Genomic DNA, 20,866 nt, shown 5'->3' on the forward strand with positions numbered 1-20,866 from the left:
GTATTCTCCAATCACAGGTCGGATTCGAGAGCTAGTCCAATCAGAGGAAAACACTACAGTGCATGAGCGCACGAGACGTTTCCTGAAGCATTGCGGAAGAGAGGTAATGATTGATTAGTCATATTTTTACTTCGAAAATAACGATATGTTGAAGTGTTTTTAGCACTTTTTTCACATTTTATTGTGAACATGGTACTTTATTCCATATACGACAATCATAAATTTTGTTCAAAAGGAAGTTTTCCCCCGTTAAATTAAGACCGGTGATAGCTAGCTACTACTACTGTAGTCCTTCATTAGCTAACTTAACGTTACTTAGTTCATTTAACGTTACCTATCGTTACATGTATTGAATTATGACTAAATGATTCTGAAAATGTCTTTCTAACGCATTGTATCAGAGGTTTCATATGGGGCCGACTTTCAATGTTGTGAATGATGGTGTGTCTGAGGACTAGCTGTATTGGGTTCAAGTACATTGTCTAATGCCTTGAGTTGTGTTTGCAGGAATTCTTGAAAGTGTAGCTGGGCCCCGTTGATACTGCATCATGTCTTGTGCGCTTCTACTGTTGTTGATGAGCTTGGCTTTGGCGATGCCCACTGGCGCAGCGGTAGAGATCCAGCGTCCACGCGGAGTACCACTATCAAGTGAGTTGGCATCTGATTCTAACCCGAATTCAGACCAATAACGTTATGGTTCTCATCACAGCCAGTGAGGTAGGCCTAGTCTATTGCAGTCTATGCTATTTTAGCTTTCAGAATCCCATTGTGAGCATGGATTTTAACCTGGCAGGTGTGCATTGTCTCTCAGATGTGCTCTTATGTACCCAACCCTTACCTGTCCCCATCGATCCTGACAGAGAGACAGTTCTATGAGGAGAACAAGCCCTTTACCTGTTTGGATGGCTCCAGCACCATCCCCTTTGACCGGGTCAACGATGACTACTGCGACTGCAGGGATGGCTCGGATGAACCAGGTACACTATCGCTCACTTCTCATCAATAAAGCCAGACTGAACCCACTATCAAGACACTACACACTACTGTGCACAGTTATCACTAAGGTCTTGACTGTAATGAATGTCTTTGCATTTTTCCCACAGGTACTGCTGCCTGCCCCAACGGCAGCTTCCACTGCACCAACGCTGGCTTCAGACCCGCCTTCATCCCTTCCTCCCGGATCAACGACGGCATCTGTGGTAAGAACATCATCACAGTATCTTTCCATGGATCAGTCATCCCGTTCTCAGAATTGTTTTGTAAGTGCTCATGAAGTGTGTTCTCTCCTCAGATTGCTGTGACACGACAGACGAGTACAACAGTGGTGTCACTTGTCAAAACACCTGCAGGTGAGCATTAGTAAAACGTACACAATTCTGCAAACATTTAATATTGACTACAACACTAACATTGGCCTTTGTGTTGCCGAATGATTCCTCCAGTGTGTGCCCAGTATGTGTGTGTGAAGACTGATTGTGTTGGCTGTGTGACCCCTAGGGAGATGGGGCGCAAGGAGAGGGAGAGTCTGCAGATAATGGCTGAGATCACCAAGGAAGGCTTTATGCTCAAACAACAACTGATACATGAAGCTAAAAGGGGACAGGAGGACAAACAGGTGAGAGACTAACCAACCAAAGGGTAGTAGATGTATTTGGTGTTGATTAGGCAGCGGAAATGGCTAGGGCCTATACAGAGACCATTTCATATATAGAGGGACTGGTATAAATCCTTGCTGTTGAACGTGTTCATGAAATGACAAGACTTTGTATGTTTCAAAGGTTTTTTGTAAATACTTCCATCCATGCGTTTGTGCAGGGCAAGTTGACTGAGCTGCAGGGTAGTAAGAAGGGTCTGGAGGAGAAGGTGGAGGCTCTTAGGACTGTGAAAGAAACAGCGGAGGATCCAGAGAAAGAGGCTAAAGAGCGCCACCTGAAGGCATGGGAGGGTAAGTACACTGGAAACCATTATCTCTCTGCTTTTAACCTCTAGGGTAGGTGGGACGATAAAGTCCCACCCACGGTTCACACTATTCAATAGCCAGTGAAAAATCAGAGCGCCAAATTCAAAACTACAAAATGTCATAATTCAAAGTTCTCAAACATATATGACTATTTTACACCATTTGAAAGACAAACCTCTCCTGAATCCAACCACGTTGTCCGATTTCAAAAAGACTTTACGGCGAAAGCATGAAGTTAGATTATGTTAGGACAGTACATGGACAAAAAATTACAGACATTTCCAATGCAAGAACAGGCGTCACCAAAAGCAGAAAACCAGTTAAAATTATGCACTAACCTTTGAGAATCTTCATCAGATGCCACTCCTAGGACATTATGTTAGACAATACATGCATTTTTTTTTGTTCTATCAAGTTCATATTTACCGTAATTTCCGGACTATTAAGCGCACCTGAATATAAGCCGCACCCACTGAATAAAAAAAAATAAAATATTATATATATATTTTGAACATAAATAAGCCACACATGTCTATAAACCGCAGGTGCCTACCGGTACATTGAAACAAATGAACTTTACACAGGCTTTAACGAAACACGGCTTGTAACAAAAATAAATAGGCTTTAACGAAACACGGCTTGTAAAAAAAAAAAATAGGCTTTAACGAAACACGGCTTGTAAAAAAAAAAAAAATTGCAGTAAGCTTTAGTTGTCTTTTTGCACTGAGTCAATTCCTCACGCTGCTGTTTCCAACGTCTTATCATCGACTCATTAAGACCAAGCTCCCGTGCAGCAGCTCTATTTCCTTTTCCAACAGCCAGATCAATCGCCTTCAACTTGAAAGCTGCATTATATGCATTTCTCCGTGTCTTTGCCATGATGAGGGTGACAAAATGACTACCGTAATCAGAATGATGGGAAGTTTGAGAGCGCTCGATTTAATCTAAACAGTAAACAAAAAAGTTGTTTGACCTTAACCCGTTCGGCAATTTCATTGGTCTAATGAAAGCTTCATGCCGCCAAAAAACTGAGCACGTCACAGAATGTTTTTTTTGGGGGGGGGGGGGGGGATTAAAAGCGGGAAAAATCCATATATTAGCCGCGTCATTGTTTAAGCCGCGGGGTTCAAAGCGTGGGAAAAAGTTGCGGCTTATAGTCCGGAATTTACGGTATATCCAAAAAAAACATTTTACATTGGCGCATGACGTTCAGAAAATGTATTTCCCCCAAAACTTCCGGTGAATCAGCACAACAATTTACAAAAATGCTCATTATAAACGTTGATAAAATATTAAACTGTTATTCAAAGAATTATAGATTAACATCTCCTGAATGCAATCGCTTTGACAGATTTCAAAATAACTTTACTGGGAAAGTACACTTTGCAATAATCTGAGTACTGCGCTCAGAAAAAAACATCAGGCAATTACAGATACCCGCCATTTGAGTCATCTAAATGCATAAATAGCATTAGAAATATTCACTTTAATAATCTTCATCAGAAGGCACTTCCAGGAATCCCAGGTCCACAATAAATGTTTTGTTCGATAAAGTTCATAATTTATGTCCAAATAACTCCATGTTGTTTGCGCGTTCAGTAAGCTACTCAAAATGTAGGTAGCGTGAGGAAAATGTCACGACAAAGTAAAAAAAAAGTTATATTTACGTTCGTTCAAACGTTGTATAGCATCAATCTTTAGGGCCATTTTAACTTCAATAATATTACAACCGGACCATTGCAATGTCTTGAAAAACGTTTTGGAACACAGGTATCTTCTCACGTGAATGCGCGCAATGAACTCATATAATTTTCTGAGTCACCAACTTCCCAGCCTTCTTGTTCGGTCTGTGTTTACCGCAAAAGCCTCAAACAACTTTCTAAAGACTGTTGACATCTAGTGGAAGCCTTAGGAAGTGCAAAATGAACCCAAACTCGCTGTGTGTTAGAAAGGCAAGGACTTGAAAAAACTAAAGGCATCAGATTTTCATTTCCTGGTTGTATTTTTCTCAGGTTTTTGCCTACCATATGAGTTCTGTTATACTCACAGACATCATTCAAACAGTTTTGGAAACGTCAGCGTTTTCTATCCAAATCTACTAATAATATGCATATCCTACCTTCTGAGTGAGGAGGCCGTTTAATTTGGGTACGTTTTTCATCCGGCCGTGAAAATACTGCCCCCTACCCTAGAGAAGTTGACCTATGCACAATTCTCTCAATGTATTTGTTTTCTTCACAAAAAAGGTGTTTTTGTGCTGTTCGGTAAAACCAAGGTATTTAAGTATATTCATATAGTTAGGGTATAGTTAAAAAACAGAAATATTGTTAAATGTTGTGAAATGCCCACTGCAAATCGTCTCTCCAGTCAGATATATTTTTCAACATATTTGATGTAGTTAACTTAATGATTTGGAAGTCAATTACAAAAGTCCTGTTGAAGATTTCTCTAAGTTGTATGTGATTGATTTGATTTTGTCTGTTTCAGAACAAAAGGAACTCATCCGTATGGAGAAGGACAAAACTAGAATGGCTGAGGCTTTTCTTGAGCTGGATGATGACGCAGACGGCTAGTGAGTGTGTAGTGTGTAACTGTCAGCGTTGGAGATATTCAGAGATTTCAGTTTGACTCAGTGAGTGACTAACACGGTGTTTTTGTTATTCCCAGTGTTTCTGTGGCTGAGCTGCAGTCCCATCTAGAGCTGGATCCAGATTCAGATGGCTCTCTGACAGAAACAGAGACTCAGGTAAGATGTCTGTCATCTTCCTCCCCAAGTCAAGAGAATAATTTCTAACATTAGCTAGTTAACGTTAGTGACCTAACCAATTCGCTATAGTATTAACTGGTAACGTTATACGACTCCTTGCCGTTCCTCAAGTTACAACGCGTTAGCTGCTTACTGGACCTTGGCAGTCTGTGTGAAATGTTAACTAGCTATCTGTGAACTAATGTTTTCCTTCTACAGTATGTGGTTAATTTTCAGAATGAGAGAATTAGGTGAAAATGAGGCGTTGCTTGTTAAAATGTTGAGTGGAGCTGGGCCTGGCTTAAGCTGGATGCCACTGTAGAGGTGAATGGAACAGCACACACTTTCTCACTTTTTCAATACAGTGGATGAAAGGGGTATGCCACGTGTACTCTCTGCCTGAAAGAGATCAATTATGCCAACAAAGGGTATCATGCTGTGCTGGCACATTGTAGAACAGATGTCCACAGGCATAAAGTGTACAATGTAATAATGTGCAGTGTAGCCCAAAGATATTGCTTTTGTAGTGTTGAACTTTACAGTAACACTTGTGGGGGGGGGGGGGGGGGGATTATTACATTTTTTTACTCGGTGAACGTTATATTTGCACACATGTAGCCTTGTGCACTTGATCAATGTCTACTGTAGTGGCCACTATAATAGAGCAAAAATAGAATGCCTGTTTGTTTCACTCTATTTCTACTTTAAGATTGTTTCACAAGTGCAATATTTACAGTTGAAGTCAGAAGTTTACATACACCTTAGCCAAATATATTTAAACTCAGTTTTTCACAATTCCTGTCATTTAATCTTAGTAAAAATTCCCTGTCTTAGGTCAGTTAGGATCACCACTTTTATTTTAAAAATGTGAAATGTCAGAATAATAGTTGAGAGTGATTTATTTCTTTCATCACATTCCCAGTGGGTCTGAAGTTTACATGCACTCAATTAGTATTTGGTAGCATTGTCTTTAAATTGTTTAACTTGGGTCAAACGTTTTGGGTAGCTTCCCACAATAAGTTGGGTGAATTTTGGCCCATTCCTCCTGACAAAGCTGGTGTAACTGAGTCAGGTTTGTAGGCCTCCTTGCTCGCACATGCTTTTTCAGTTCTTCCCACAAATGTTCTATAGGGTTGAGGTCAGGGCTTTGTGATGGCCACTCCAATACCTTGACTTTGTTGTCCTTAAGCCATTTTGCCGCAACTTTGGAAGTATGCTTAGTCATTGTCCATTTGGAAGACCCAAGCTTTAACTTCCTGATTGATGTCTTGAGATGTTGCTTCAATATATCTGCAAAATTTTCCTCCCTCATGATGCCATCTATTTTGTGAAGTGCACCAGTCCCTCCTGCAGCAAAGCACCCCCACAACATGATGCTGAAAAAGCCTCCCCCTTTTTCTTACAAACATAACGATGGTCATTATGGCCAAACAGTTCTATTTTTGTTTCATCAGACCAGAGGACATTTCTCAAAAAAGTACGATCTTTGTCCCCATGTGCAGTTGCAAACCGTAGTCTGGATTTTTTTATGGTGGTTTTGGAGCAGTGGCTTCTTCCTTGCTCAGCGGCCTTTTAGGTTATGTCGATATAGCACTCATTTTACTGTGGATATAGGTGCTGTTCTGGGATTGATTTGCACTTTTTGCACCAAAATACGTTCATCTCTAGGAGACAGAACACGTCTCCTTCCTGCGTGGTCTCATGGTGTTTGTACTTGCGTACTATTGTTTGTACAGATAAACGTGGTACCTTAAGGCGTTTGGAAATTGCTCCCAAGGATGAACCAGACTTGTGGAGGTCTACAATTTTATTTTTTCTGAGGTCTTGGCTGATTTTGATTTTAGATTTTTTTTTCCAATGAGGTCAAGCAAAGAGGCACTGAGTTTGAAGGTAGGCCTTGAAATACATCCACAGGTACACCTCCAAATGACTCAAATGATATCAATTAGCCTATCAGAAGCTTCTAAAGCCATAACATCATTTTGGGGAATTTTCCAAGCTGTTTAAAGGCACAGTCAACTTGGTGTATGTAAACTTCTGACCCACTGGAATTGTGATAGTGAAATATTCTGTCTGTAAACAATTGTTGGGAAAATGACTTGTGTCATGCACAAAGTAGATGTCCTAACCGACTTGCCAAAACTATAGTTTAACAAGAAGTTTTTGGAGTGGTTAAAAAACGAGTTTTAATGACTCCAACCAAAGTGTGTGTAAACTTCTGACTTCAATGTATGTGGTCACAAGAAATATATTATAAAGGCTGTTATGGCTTACTGCAATATTAGTGTATTGTTTTTTTTCTTCTCAGGATTTGAGTGTCATTTGCAGTAAAGTAGGCAACAAATTACATTTGATTGCTTTCTTTACATTTTTTTGCTGTGAGTTAAGTTCACATTAACTACTTCTTATTTTGACTTCATTAATCTGTGAGTAAAATAATCTTGCTTACCCAAAGCATTTGCATTTACTTGTTTTGAGTTGCCCAGAAAATACATCAAGATCATTTGTTTTGTATCAAGATATTCTGACTTGTATTGAGCCTTTGTAGGTTAAAATGAGCACATGATCTGCCAGTGCAGTAAGATAGTTTATCTTGGTCTTATTAAGATAAAAAAAAAAGATATATTTCAAGATAGATGTCTTACCATTTTTCTGATTTCCTAAACCATTCCCACAGGGATTGCTGGGAGGAGCAGACAAAGTGGACACGTCTACATTTGAAACTGTGTGGAGCAGCATCAAAGACAAGTACCTGTCAGAGGTCAGCACCACATGAACACTTCTTATGTTCCACAGTCATTTCCATATCCTAGTAGAATGGTCTGTGTCCTGGAGCATCAGATTGGGTGTCTAGGCTGGATTACTGTCGAGCACTTTGTGCGAAATGTGCTTTAAAGGGCTATATAAGTGTGTGTGATTTGGTTGATGTGACCGTGTAGGTGTCTCTGGGCCAGTCGGACCCCCCTGCCCCAGGAGAGACCCCCCAGGAGGAGGAGACTAGGGACTTTGTCTCTGACCATGACTCTGACCACTACCCCGAGGATTACGCTGGAGAGGAGGAGGATGTGGAGGACGATGAGGAAGATGATGATCACGAGGAGGAGGAGGAGGAAGAGAAGGTAGTTGGCAATCCTCACATTGGAGCGGAAGGGCCTGAGCTAGGCTAGTATTGGAGGGCTTGGGTGGTCAGTTGTCCCAGTAACATAACGCGTGTTTGATTATCAGGTCCCTCCCACCGTGCAGACCCCAGAGAAAAGAGAGGATGAGGTGTCCATGCCACCGTACGACACAGAGACCCAGAGCCTTATTGATGGTGCATACATTCATCTGTTTTACATTCTGGGCTTAGTCCCGCACTACCTTAAACAGGGACACAATTTGTGTTTGTCTGAATATACAAAGTAGGTGGCTCAAATGATATTAGGCGTAAATGTCTGAATTGTGATTTATTTCTGTGCTGTGGAATTGTATGTCTCATTGGTCTGTCCTTTTGAGGTTGTGCTTTGTTGTCTTTGTTCCTCAGCTGCCCAGAAAGCCAGGGATGATTTTGATGAAGCTGAGAAGGCTCTCCGGGAAGTGGACGATCAAATGAAGTGAGTTGGCAACCACCATGCTTAATCTCTGCTGGCTTTGGCAACAACTCTGTTTGTCCTTGCAACACAAAAACATCTCAGGATGATACTCAACATGCAAACACTACACAGGCATACAAGTGCAGGTTGCATTATTAGGTTTGAAAACACAAATGAATATACCCTGCGTCTGCAAGTCAATCATTAATATGTGATCCTGAATTTATTTGGTTCTGCAGGAACCTTGAGAAGGAGATTGGTTTTGACTTTGGGCCAAGTGCAGAATTTGCATACCTCTACAGCCAGTGCTACGAATTATCCACAAGCGAGTACGTATACTTCATTTATCTTTATAAATACCCGTAGTCTGTCTCTGCCTTCGTGAGAGAAATAATGTGTTAATGTGAAACTGTTTGAGTCTGCCAAAGATTAAATCTAAGACTGTGCCCCTCTTTTTCATCAGGTACATCTACAGGCTGTGTCCATTCAATAGGGTCTCCCAGAAACCTAAGTTTGGGGGTTCAGAGACCAACCTTGGGTAAGAGAACCTCCTCTTCACTTCATTTTACCAGAGCCTTTAACTGTTCAAATGACTGTGGTCCTTCTAAAACCATTAGGAATGTTAGTGGTCATTCTCTCTCTCTCTCTCTCTCTCTCTCTCTCTCTCTCTCTCTGTCCTCGTTGTAGCTTGTGGGGACAATGGGCTGGTCCTGAAGACAATTTATACTCCGTGATGAAGTATGACCATGGGCAGGGGTGCTGGCAGGGACCCAACAGGTCCACCACAGTAAGTCTCTATCTTCTCCAGTCCACTTCCCTCCCAGCCCAATGCTGCACCTTTGACAGTCTAATTTGCTGAGAGCATATGAAGCGTTAGAAGTCAAATCGCGTTTCATGCGGTGCTGAGTGGGGGAATATGCATGATAATTCACACAATCTGTGCACACTAATAAGTGCACAAGTCCCTACTCTTGAGGTACTGCTGACCCACGACATGTCCTGTGAATATAGTGAAGGGTTAATGTTGTCCCTCTGTGTGGGTCAGGTGAAGCTGACGTGTGGGAAGGAGACGGTGGTGACATCCACGTCAGAGCCCAGTCGCTGTGAGTACCTCATGGAGTTCATCACCCCCGCCGTGTGCCAGGAGCCAGCCAGCCTGGACGAAGTCCTGCACGGACACACAGAGCTGTAGCGCTCCCCACCAACAGGTACCTACAAGCCAGGCCCAGTGGAGCACTTTATAATTACATGTGGATATCAACTGTCTATAAATACTGCACATGTTAGGCCTGGCACGGTAATTGTTTAATTATGGACAACAACCACTGGGGGGGGAAATGACCTTCATTATTGTTTTAATACATACATTTTTTAAACTTCAGCTTGTCTTTCAATCATCACTCTACTCTGTATGTCTGTCTTGAGCTTGCACTCTCACTAGCTAACTTAGAAACATTGTTTCAACTGTTGGCTCCAGCCCACATAGTTGTATTTGTGCAGGGGAGAAGTGTTTGGGTGTTTAGTCAACATTTTGCTGCATTTATCTTCAAATAGATCTGACATAAATGGCATTCAAGTCCACCTAGTAGGACGAGCCAATCTAGATAATGCTTACTTCCCTCATCTGGTCGAGTAGCTTAACTCTGGACGAGTAGCTTAATTTAAAACAGTGCAAATAAGTGTAGGCCGTCATTGTTAATAAGAGTTTGTGCTTAACTGACTTGCCTAGTTAAAGGTTACATTTCAAAATGTAAAATAAATGAAATGCTAGCTACTGTACACAAAGCAAGGAGGCAACAGGAAAATGAGAAGACACTGAAACAGAAGATGTTAACAGGACAAAGGAAGACATGCATTGTGCAAGGAGCCAGTCTTGACTTGGTAGGACATCCTTGCACATGTATTTGATCATTTTTACATCAAAAGGATTAAGTTGGTAATTTCACGATGGCAAAAGCAAACATTTGATGAGTAAGGCACTGCGACATTTCCAAGCGGTCAAAACCATTTTGTTTCTGAGACGATTTCTTGTCACTTCTGCTTGAAAATAACATGGTAATTTCTGTCTCAGGTTTCTCTTTATTGACTACGTGCTAGCCTCCCACCCTGTTCTGCAACAACCAGCTGCTGCTCTGGATTCACAAACTGGAAGATGAAGATTCAAAATGGTTGTGTGTTATTTACTCCTACTTGTCTGTTGCTTTAACTTGTTTGTCTAGGGTTAGTGTTTCAATTAGATTCAAAAATAGTCATTCCATTAACAACAACAAAAAGAAGTCGAATTTGAATATGCTGAATCGTTTTCTCCTGTGTTCTACTTTGCCAATCAACAAGAGTTGTACTCTATCTAAGCAGGAGAGTCAGTATAATGTTAACTATGCTCTGTTGGCTCTAATACTACAGTAGATGATTATGCCAATGATGTGCATTATGACGATGGCAGTTTGTCTTATGTGCATCAATGGTTTTGCATTGTTACCCTCTGGAAACGACAACATCGCTCAATATCATCTTGTAAAAACAACATGGGTCACTCAGATTTGTAACCTTTTATTTTTTCTGGCATGTAAAGTACAAATAATTAAACAATTCCATGAAAAAGTCTTCAAGCGTCTTCAGCTGAAATCCCAGTAATAAATATCCTAAACTAAACTGAAAGGTTTATTATTTTCTTTGTTACATTTTGTCATTGTTCATTTGGTCATGTTTGGAAGTATGAGATTTTGATATCTTCCTACTGACATTGATACATTGATGCCAGTAGATCTGTTTTGATCATTTTCTCCTTTGATTTGTTCTACCATTCCAGGAAAATGTTGTAAGAAGAACGTCACTAAGTTACTCTGTGTCCCCTCTTCTAAATAAATAGACACAAAATACAGTTGGTCGAGAAACAGAAGAACCACTGAGCCCTTTCCTATATGAGTAACCCCCAACGATGCTTTCCTCCTGGCTGCTGTTGGAACTACTGTACATAGAACTCAGATGTCATGTCGGAGTTCTGTACTATGGTCCTTCTAATAACTACAGTACTTCTGTTCAGCAGCAGTAGGAGGGAAAGCATGCTGAGTACACATGGAGCCTCAGGCACTGCCTAAGGTCCAGGCTCTGCCCTGGAGCCTACAATAGGCCACACCCCAGGCCCAGCCCATGTCCTGACTGACACTCCCCAGGGTTCTCAGTGGCTGGAAAAACAAGACTGTGATTAGATTAAATAATCAAAAGGTTTTCATTTAACAAGACAAACAGAACACAGGCAGTAAAGGCATAACATCTAGCACACAGCATGTATGTTTATACACTTCAATTAGTTAAATATAGCAGTGCATTCTTTGACTATGGAGAACATTTCCAAATTGTACTTCTAAAGCTGTTTTTTAATCTATTTGTTCCCTTTTTAAGAAAGAAAATGTAACCACAATTTTGGCAAACTTAAAATCTTTTAAACTTGCAAATATAATGAAATAAACCATAAATATACACAAAACATACTTTATACGAGGCAATAATAATAAATAGTTTTTAAGTTAACAATAAGTTAAAACTACAAGCTTAAAGTCGCCCAAATAATACAAGTTTGTTGGCGCTATCTTGAATTTTTTCTGTTTAAATTATTTATGTTGCAACAAAAGCTACCACAGACTTTTACAAACACAATTGAACACGTTTTGATTGAAATAAAGTTCTAACTAAGTCTAAAATCTGCATACACTAAGAACTGCAACTAATTAAATAATGGAATGAAGAAAAAAAAAATACCCAATCAAAGCAACCAAATAAAATCTTGGACCCATGTGTGTCCTATATGGTAACGTCAACAACACAAATACGCTAAGTTAACATGTGAGTCTTGATATGTAAAAGAAAATCAATAAATTACAGGAAAAATGATATTCTAAAATCGACATGGGCTAAAACTGATGATATATTAGACAGTATCCCTTTCAAGGTCTTTTCAATTGAATTGCTCTTTTTATTCACCCAATAATAATATGCGGTTAGTTTTAGCTTGCATGTTCAGAGCACTAATCCAGGGCTGGGATTGTGGACATTTTCAGAGCTCTCCATCGGTGCTTGTTTGATTCTATTTAATGAATCGGTGCATTAACACTTAGATTTCTTTACATTTGATCCTTCCGCCTTTTCCGCAAACCATTTCAGTGTGATGTTTAATTTCTTTTTCTTTTAAAAAATATATATATCTTTTTGTTCTCAGTCAATATAAAAACAAAGCACATTGCACTTACTGTTCCATAGGAAAGTTTTTTTGTCTTTTTAGATGATTATTTATTGTTGCTCAAGCGGTGCAGTACATTTGTCTCCTGCCATTGTCCTTGGCTCTCTACCATACCTAGGTGTGGGAAGAGAAGAGGGTCTCTGTATTGGCTGTGTAAGATGGGACAGTTTGTTGTTACTCTAGTCTAGGGTGTGGCCTAGGGCCTGTTGTTGGTCTAGGGTGTGGCCTAGGGCCTGTTGTTGCTCTAGGGTGTGGCCTAGGGCCTGTTGTTGCTCTAGGGTGTGGCCTAGGGCCTGTTGGTCTAGTGTGTGGGGGAACTGGGCTGGAACTCTACCCCATATCACCAGTGGGACTACTTCAACTGCAGCTCAACAACGTGGCCTATTTGCTGTTCTGTTCCCAAGATTCACATCTGGTCTTTTAAAGTGTTGCTGTATCAGTCCTACTGTGCTACCTTCTCTTGACTATGGGCACAACTAATTGAATGGGGAAGGGAGGTGTGGAGTTAGATTATGACCAGGTGTTAATGTATGACATTTCATGTTTGTTTTGGTTGGCACGTCACCAATTTACTACTGGGGCACAGTAAGAAATGGAATGGTCAGAGTTAGACAGAGGCTGAGGGTTAAACTGAAACAATGCTGTCATACTCTGATTAATTGTTCCTGTTGTGAGCGGATGGTGTGAGTATTACAGTATTGAGGTTCAAGAGACACTTGTGTGGAACTGTCATGGTTTTTGCTGAAAGGTGAATTCTTTGTTTACATTGTTGTGGGTTTGTGGTAAGCACCTGTGCAAATGGGCTAAATTATATCTACTCAACAGATATGTTAACCAAAAGATATTAGTCCATTCTGATATAATTTGATATGAACAACAGATATTTCTGCAAGAGCTATGGGGATTTAAAATGATAAGGGATCTTCATGCAATAAATGATAATGTTTATAGAAGAATTATCAGGGGAACAGTTAGTAATAGTATAGACTGAATTATTTCTTATTGACTCTCATATTCCAAATTCTTTGGCTAAATCTTCATTCAAATATACCTAATCATCTTTGCATTGAAAGGACGCTTTATTGAGAATCTACTTCAAGCCTTTCTGTTTCGAACCAGCCCAAGGTGTCTGTGAGGACAAATCATTGGGCCTGACTGACTGTCTTTACTGCAGCCTGATTCAAGTGTCTCCTGTGAAAGCGATAACACTTCACTGTACAATCATTGAAGCAACACTGACTGTACGCAACTTGAGAGAAAGTGATATGTGTTTGTCTAGTTTACACTCAAAGATTGCACTATTAGTAATGCAGATTTGTCTCTGTAACGTTTGATGCCTAATCATTGAATTGGTTTGTGTTGATGTGTATTTGTTCTATTCCGATGTCTTTGTTTGTGTTTATTTTTTTGTTGCTATTTCAATAGTTTGTTTATAGGTTGTGGTTGAAAAAGTAAGGTTGTGTGAGAACGTTTCTTCATCGCCCCCTTCCCTCGACCCCCACCTATACACCGCATGCACGCACTCCTCCCTCTCTCTCAAAGATCAAAGGGCTTAAAATACAGCCATGCGGTGTCCCAGTTTTTCAGAGTTTTAAGAATCTGTAAAAATTCAGGTCTTGTTCTTTTGTATGTATAAAAATAGATTTATCTCTAAAGTAATCCTTTCAAAGAGATGGTAGTCCTCTTTGGCTAACACAGCGTTATTTAGAAAATCAAAAATGTCTTGAACACACTTTACCTTATTTAATCTATTATATGCAGATGTCTTTATATTGTAATCCTATCTCTCTCCATGAAATGTCTTGTCAGATGTTTCTAACAGACAGTCACCAAGACTATTTTGTCGTTATATTTTCATGAAGGGGTGTCATAAATTATTTCCATGGGTTTGTTGATATTCTTTCAATTCCAGCTAGGTGATAGTACCGATCAGATGTTGCAAATCAACAAAAATTACTTTTTAAGTTTCCAATGTGAGATAAACAAACTTGTCACTGTTGGTTTCTGCAGGCTTGGTTTCTTCTATTTTGACAGGGCAGGCAGGGTTATAATGAGAGTGATTAGAAACTGATTCTCAGGAGCTTCTATAAAGTGTCATATAAGGGGTCTGAATGAAACTGAGGAGTGTTTAGTAAACTGAGGAATAGGTAAGAAGCTGTCTCACCCTCTAGGACTCAGTGAGGAGATATCACTGCTCAGAGTCATGACGGAATCTCAACCTAAGTCAAAACTACCGTCCTCTCGATCTGATCTGTGCGTAATGGTGATGTTGATCCTACCTAGCCAGGCCAATAATTTCCACTGAATTGTAAAAACCTTCTCATTCCCTTGGGGGGGTGTTATATCTGGTTGGGTGTTTTGGTAAAGTGGCTCTGTGATTTGGTGAAATGACTTTGCTCTAAACTCACGGTCCCTAGTCTCTCAGAGAATTGTACATGAACACTGTCTCCATGGGAACACTAGCTGGGACAATGTTCTACGTTGTTCACACAGACAGCTCTGTTTGTGGTGGAATCCATCCATTCTACTCTGAACGGAAGAACCAGAGTGAAAAAATACAGAGGCGATTCTGAGATGTCAGTGATGTTCAGTATTCTAGTGTTGTTTTCCCCCTAACAGGGCTGATGTGTGACTGTTGTGTAATTCTGGTGGCCTTCAGGCTGCTTGTCTTTGTGACCAGTATCTGTTCAGTTTGATAACCTAAATCGTATTGGATCTGTCCTTAATAGGGCAGAGAAACTGCCCTAAAGCTAGTCACAACCTACCTAATGTTGAGCCAGGAAACAGTAGTCAAAGTTTCTAGAAAATGCTTACATACTCGGCTATTATAACCACCTTAAATATTGAATATATAGTTATATTTTAATATACGTATATAAGAGAACACTGTTTTTAATTAATCTTCTTTGATCTAAAAAAAATCGCCGATTCAAAATGCCCAAGTGTAAAAAAAAAGTGACTACACTCTCTCCAGCAAGATAATGGGATAGTTCGTGGGGTAAGAGTTTGGGGTTTAAATTGCACATATTTGTAGTTCATTTTAGATTTTTGATCATTTTGTTTCAGCAGTTTTTGTCATTATTTGCCTGAATTCAATCAAAGCACTCAGCACACATTCTCTGTCACATTCGTTAGACTGTCTCCCTCATCGAGGCCTCTTACCCCCACCCCCTGAGACCAACTACCCAACGCACCCCCACTAATTCAATCCAGGCAAATGTAGGGAAGGACTAGCATGTTGTGTAAAGAGAAAAGAAAAACTCTACTAGTGTATTTGTTTGAAACTCTGACTTTGTGTATGTTTGTATGTGTAAATATGTCTAGTAGTGTGTGCATGTCTGATAGCGTGTGTATGTATGTGTATAGGGCTGTGTATGGGTGAGTGTGCATCAGAGAGAGAGACTCAGTCCAGGCCCATGTAGAGTGATAGTAACAGGGAGCTCAGTGGCGCTCCCTGCTGGCTGAAGGAGCTGGCGTCAGCTAGCAGCTCTCTCTCTCTCAGGCCTTGTGTTGCTTGCTGGTCTTGAAGGAGACCTGCAGCACGCGGTCTCCCAAGCGGTAGCCGTTGAGACTAGCGATGGCCATGGCTGCCTCGTCGTAGTTGGTCATGGTGACGAAGCCGAAGCCCTTACATTTGTTGGTGGTGAAGTCACGGATGACCTTGACGTTTGTGACGGCGCCGAAGGGCCCGAACAGCTGCCACAGGACGCTTTCGTCAGCCTCGGGCGATAGGTTGTAGACGAAGATGCACCAGCCGGCTCCAGTGGGCCCGGTCAGGTTGACTCCCGCCAGGCTGGTCATGCTGTCGATGGTGATGGGGGAGAACCTAGGAAGGAGAGAGGGAGAACTACATTGGGTGTCATTCTGAAGTTCCACCCAGCAATCATCTCTCTATATACTGGCCATGTTTCTAGCTATGATATGCGCTGAAGGCTTGGTAGTCGGAGGGGCATGGAGTCTGTCTGGTGACCCAATCGATCTCCATCCCCACTTTTTCTGCAGTGAGTAGATAGATAAATATATGTGTGGGCAGGGCACCACAGTGGTTCCAGACTACCTGCTTCCACACAAAACAGCACACTGTGCTTCTATGACACACAAACACCCACGCTCTGCATATTTTAGTCATAGTCTCTGCTGACCAAAGCCTCTGCGAAAATTAGACACAGAAATCACAATGTTTAACGGAAATCACAATATTGAACAAAACACAGAAACCTAGAGAGGGATGAAAGCAAATTCGAATCAAATCATAGGAAAATTGGAGCAAACAGAAGAAGACGCAAATGCAATCTGGTATGTCCATGCTGGTGGAAAAAAAGGGACATTAAAGCAAAACCGAAACTGATAATGTTAGTTCATAAAGAAATACACACACATAGGTTCCATTACGTAATCAAACCAAAAGATTATAAACAAAGCCATGCCAGAATACCCTGCTGTTAGACAACCCTAGACACTGCCTAGCATATTTAGATTTGTTGTACTGTCTGGACTGGTTGTTACATAACTTCTCAGTTTAATGGGCAGTGTGAATTGGGAATTAGGGAATATTTTCAGAATCTGTCATTTCAAGGTGAAGGCAGCAGGTGGTATTCCAGTCACTTTGTTTGAGGTTTGTTCTTAGGCATGGATGTATTCTTTTTTTGTATCTTTTTTTATTTTACAAAGTACACCTTTGGCATTTACCTCTTGACTCCGTAGCTGGCGTTTAGTAAATTGTCGAGTCTGCAACGCAAGAGGGAGAAATGAAGGGGGTGGAGACGTTAGTGGTGAGGTCTGAGAGGAGGAAGGCCTTTTCACATGTAGCTTCTGCTCCTCTGCCTGCTGGCCTCCAGAGGGCACCCTTCACTGTACTGTAGAGGAGCACTCTGTCTATCCCAACAGCAACCCATCACAGAGCGCATGTCCTAGCCTTGGCGAACCACAACAACGCACTATGCAAATCAGTTTGGTAGTGTGCAGATAAGTGTGTGTGTGTGTGTGTGTGTGTGTTGGAGATCTGCATTGTCTGATTCATTTAAATGTCATTTCTTCCTCTTGTTTAGTAGATACTATGTTATTTGACTGGTTTGGAGCACTTTGCTTTGTTTTCATTTGATTTGTGCTTTGATACATTGGGGGTCTCTTACATTGGTTTTGTGCTGTTATTTGGATCTGGTCCCTTTCCAAATGGAGGGATGAGGCTGCAGTTTAAAAGAAAGTCAAGAAAAAAGAGGGAGAGAAAGAGAGGAAGATAGGATGAGCGAGCGCCGTAGTGCTCGTTCCAGCAGGACAGGTGTGTCGGGTCAGATGACAGACAGGTCAGAGCAGGGATTGGGTGGTGGTGGGGGCAGTACCTGAAGCGCTGAGTCTGGTGGTGCAGAGGGCCAGTGTAGCGGCGTGCAGCGGTCTGGTACAGCTGGGTGAGCAGGGCCTGGCCCGTCTTCTGGCTGGGGTTGTTGGCAAACTTCACCGTGATGGGTTCGGCTGCGCCCAGGGGCTTTTGGCCGTTCAGGCCCTTGATGGCCTCTTCCGCCTCGTTCCGCTTGTCAAACCGGATGAAGCCCACTCCTCGCGATATACCTGCTCCGGGGTCAGAAAGCAAGCTAATGTTAGCACCTGAGGGGTGAGTCATGACTTGGTCCAATGAGATGGGAAAGGTTAGAGTAGGGTTACAGTTGGTTAGGGGGAGGTAAGTTAGAGTAGGTAAGGATAATAAGTCCATGGTAGGTCAGGGGTATGTTAGGGTAGAATTAGGGTAGGTCAGGGGTACGTTAGAGTACAGTTATGGTACGTCAGGGGTACGTTAGAGTAGAGTTAGGGTAGGTCAGGGGTATGTTAGAGTAGAATTATGGTACGTCAGGGGTACGTTAGAGTAGAGTTAGGGTAGGGTAGGTTAGAGTTAGGGTAGGTCAGGGGTACGTTATAGTACAGTTAGGGTAGATCAGGGGTATGTTAGAGTAGAGTTAGTGTAGGTCAGGGGTACGTTAGAGTAGTGTTAGTGTAGGTCAGGGGTTCGTTAGAGTAGAGTTAGGGTAGGGTAGGTCAGGGGTATGTTAGAGTAGAGTTAGTATAGGTCAGGGGTACGTTAGAGTGGAGTTAGGGTAGGTCAGGGGTATGTTAGAGTAGAGTTAGGGTAGGTTAGGTTAGGGGTATGTTAAAGTAGAGTAGGGTAGGTCATGGGTACGTTAGAGTAGGTTATGGGTACGTTAGAGTAGAGTTAGGGTAGGTCAGGGGTACGTTAGAGTAGGTCATGGGTACGTTAGGGTAGGTCAGGGGTATGTTAGGGTAGATCAGGGGTATGTTAGAGTAGAGTTAGGGTAGGTCGGGTACGTTAGAGTTGATCAGGGGTATGTTAGAGTAGGTCAGAGGTATGTTAGAATAGGCTAATGGTAGGTTAGAGTAGGTCAGGGGTACGTTAGAGTAGGTCAGGGGTACGTTAGAGTAGAGTTAGGGTAGGTCAGGGGTACTTTAGAATAGGCTAATGGTAGGTTAGAGTAGGTCAGGGGTACGTTAGAATAGGCTAATGGTAGGTTAGAGTAGGTCAGGGGTACGTTAGAATAGGCTAATGGTAGGTTAGAGTAGGGGTCAGTTGTGCCAGAAGTGAGTTAAGGCTGTACCTGTAACCTGGTCCACCAGGATGCGGGAGGTGATGATGCGTCCGTACTGGGAGAACAGCTGCTCCATGTCTTTCTGGGTCATGGTCTTAGGCAGACCGCTCACATACAGGTTAGCATCACGGATAGATGCTGAACTGGGGCGGGCGTACGATACCTACAGCACATCAAAGAAACACACATTTTAACACTGATATCAAATCAAAGGTTTCCCATATCTTTACTGTACATAAAACCATATACCGTAATTTCCGGACTATTGAGCGCACCTGAATATAAGCCGCACCCACTGAATTAAAAAAAAGATATATATTTTGAACATAAATAAGCCACACATGTATATAAGCCGCAGGTGCCTACCGGTACATTGAAACAAATGAACTTTACACAGGCTTTGACGAAACACGGCTTGTAACAAAAATAAATCGTCTTTAACGAAACACGGCTTGTAACAAAAATAAATATTCTTTAACGAAACACGGCTTGTAACAAAAAATAAAAAATTTGCAGTAAACAGTAGGCTACCAAGAAAGTCATTGGTCACTATCTTCCTCCTCCTGTGCACTGAAACCACTGAAGTCATCTCCTTCGGTGTCGGAGCTGAATAGCCTCAGAATTGCTTCATCCGATATTGGATCGTTTTCATTGTCGCTCTCGTCACTGTTTGACCTTAACCCATTCGGCAATTTCATTGGTCTAATGAAAGCTTCATGCCGCCCAAAAACTGAGCACGTCACAGAATGTGTTTTTTTGGAGAAAAAAAAATTGAAAGCGGGAAAAATCAATATATTAGCCGCGTCATTGTTAAAACCACGAGGTTCAAAGCGTGGGAAAAAAGTTGCGGCTTATAGTCCGGAATTTACAGTAGCCATTTGTTTACCCAGGTAAGTTGACTGAGAACACGTTCTCATTTACAGCAACAACCTAGGGGAATAGATGAATGATCCCATTTTAAACTAGGAATGATTAGGTGACATTATGAGGGACAGATTGGGAATTTAGCCAGGATACCAGGGTTAACACCCCTACAATAAGTGCCATGGGATCTTTTAGTGACTACAGAGAGTCAGGACACTTGTTGAACATCCCATCCAAAAGACAGCGCTTTACACAGGACAATGTCCCTAATCACTGCCCTGGGACATTAGGATATTTTTTTTAGACCAGAGGAAAGAGTGCCTCCTACTGGCCCTCCAACACCACTTCCAGCAGCATCTGGTCTCCCATCCAGGGAATGACCAACACCAACCCTGCATAGCTTCAGCAACAAGCCAGCAGTGGGATGCAGGGTGGTATGCTGCTGGCCCTGTAGCAATGCATGAATATTCATTTTACTCGTCTTTTTTGTCAATGTGTGTGACTGTTTTTTGGAAAGCTTTGTGACTGTGTCCACTGTTGTGCAAAGTTAACATTAGTATTCTATGGTGAGACTATAGTGTGACTTAGATTGATTATGAAAACGTCTACATATTCATGCGTTGGCGTGTATGAAAGCCAGAGAGAGAGTATGATAGATAGTGAGAGTCAGTGCATTGTTGTGAGTGGTCTGTCTGTTTGTTTTGGATGGAGGGAGAAGGAGCGAGTGTTGCCAGAGATAGGCTGATCTCCCCTCCCTGTCATGCCTCTTTCCTTTGTTTCCAGCCTCGAGGGAGAACAGCTCCACTGGCAACCAGCAAACAATATAAATAGATCACAAGACAGCATCCCCGACTGTCAACTCACTAAAACTTTCACTCCTTATTATATAAACAC

At 41.6% G+C, this 20,866-nt stretch overlaps 2 protein-coding genes across 19 annotated transcripts in view; one reads left to right on the forward strand and one right to left on the reverse strand.

The window, feature by feature from the left end:
• LOC106607221 (glucosidase 2 subunit beta) lies at window positions 1-10,930 on the forward strand. 2 transcript variants are annotated; one of them, XM_014203953.3, is made up of 18 exons: window positions 1-103; window positions 508-648; window positions 861-977; window positions 1,104-1,199; window positions 1,292-1,349; window positions 1,498-1,615; window positions 1,816-1,945; window positions 4,448-4,532; window positions 4,628-4,706; window positions 7,384-7,467; window positions 7,646-7,825; window positions 7,932-8,019; window positions 8,230-8,299; window positions 8,518-8,607; window positions 8,742-8,816; window positions 8,966-9,065; window positions 9,324-9,486; window positions 10,350-10,930. In XM_014203953.3, exons 2-17 carry the CDS (start codon window positions 549-551, stop codon window positions 9,468-9,470), a joined length of 1,617 nt encoding a protein of 538 aa, XP_014059428.1. In that variant the 5' UTR covers window positions 1-103; window positions 508-548; the 3' UTR covers window positions 9,471-9,486; window positions 10,350-10,930. The 2 variants fall into 2 exon arrangements, with proteins under 2 accessions (XP_014059428.1, XP_014059429.1); XM_014203954.3 differs by lacking the exon at window positions 1-103 and adding an exon at window positions 133-192.
• LOC106593504 (ELAV-like protein 3) overlaps window positions 10,813-20,866 on the reverse strand; it is a 19,666-nt gene continuing 9,612 nt past the window's right edge. For 3 of the 17 annotated variants that reach the window (XM_045720484.2, XM_045720485.2, XM_045720488.2), the window contains exons 4-8: window positions 19,118-19,271; window positions 17,855-18,083; window positions 17,648-17,701; window positions 17,205-17,243; window positions 10,813-16,362 (exon numbers count right to left, since the gene is read on the reverse strand). In XM_045720484.2, the coding sequence (XP_045576440.1) occupies window positions 16,014-16,362; window positions 17,205-17,243; window positions 17,648-17,701; window positions 17,855-18,083; window positions 19,118-19,271 (825 nt within the window). In that variant the 3' untranslated portion in view covers window positions 10,813-16,013. The remainder of the gene's footprint in view (window positions 16,363-17,204; window positions 17,244-17,647; window positions 17,702-17,854; window positions 18,084-19,117; window positions 19,272-20,866) is intronic. The other 14 variants (XM_045720493.2, XM_045720497.2, XM_045720496.2 and 11 more) reach the window with 9 other exon arrangements.

The sequence above is a fragment of the Salmo salar genome, chromosome 06, assembly GCF_965601325.2.
Source record: "Salmo salar chromosome 06, fSalSal1, whole genome shotgun sequence".
In the NCBI taxonomy this organism is placed as follows: Eukaryota; Metazoa; Chordata; class Actinopteri; order Salmoniformes; family Salmonidae; genus Salmo; species Salmo salar.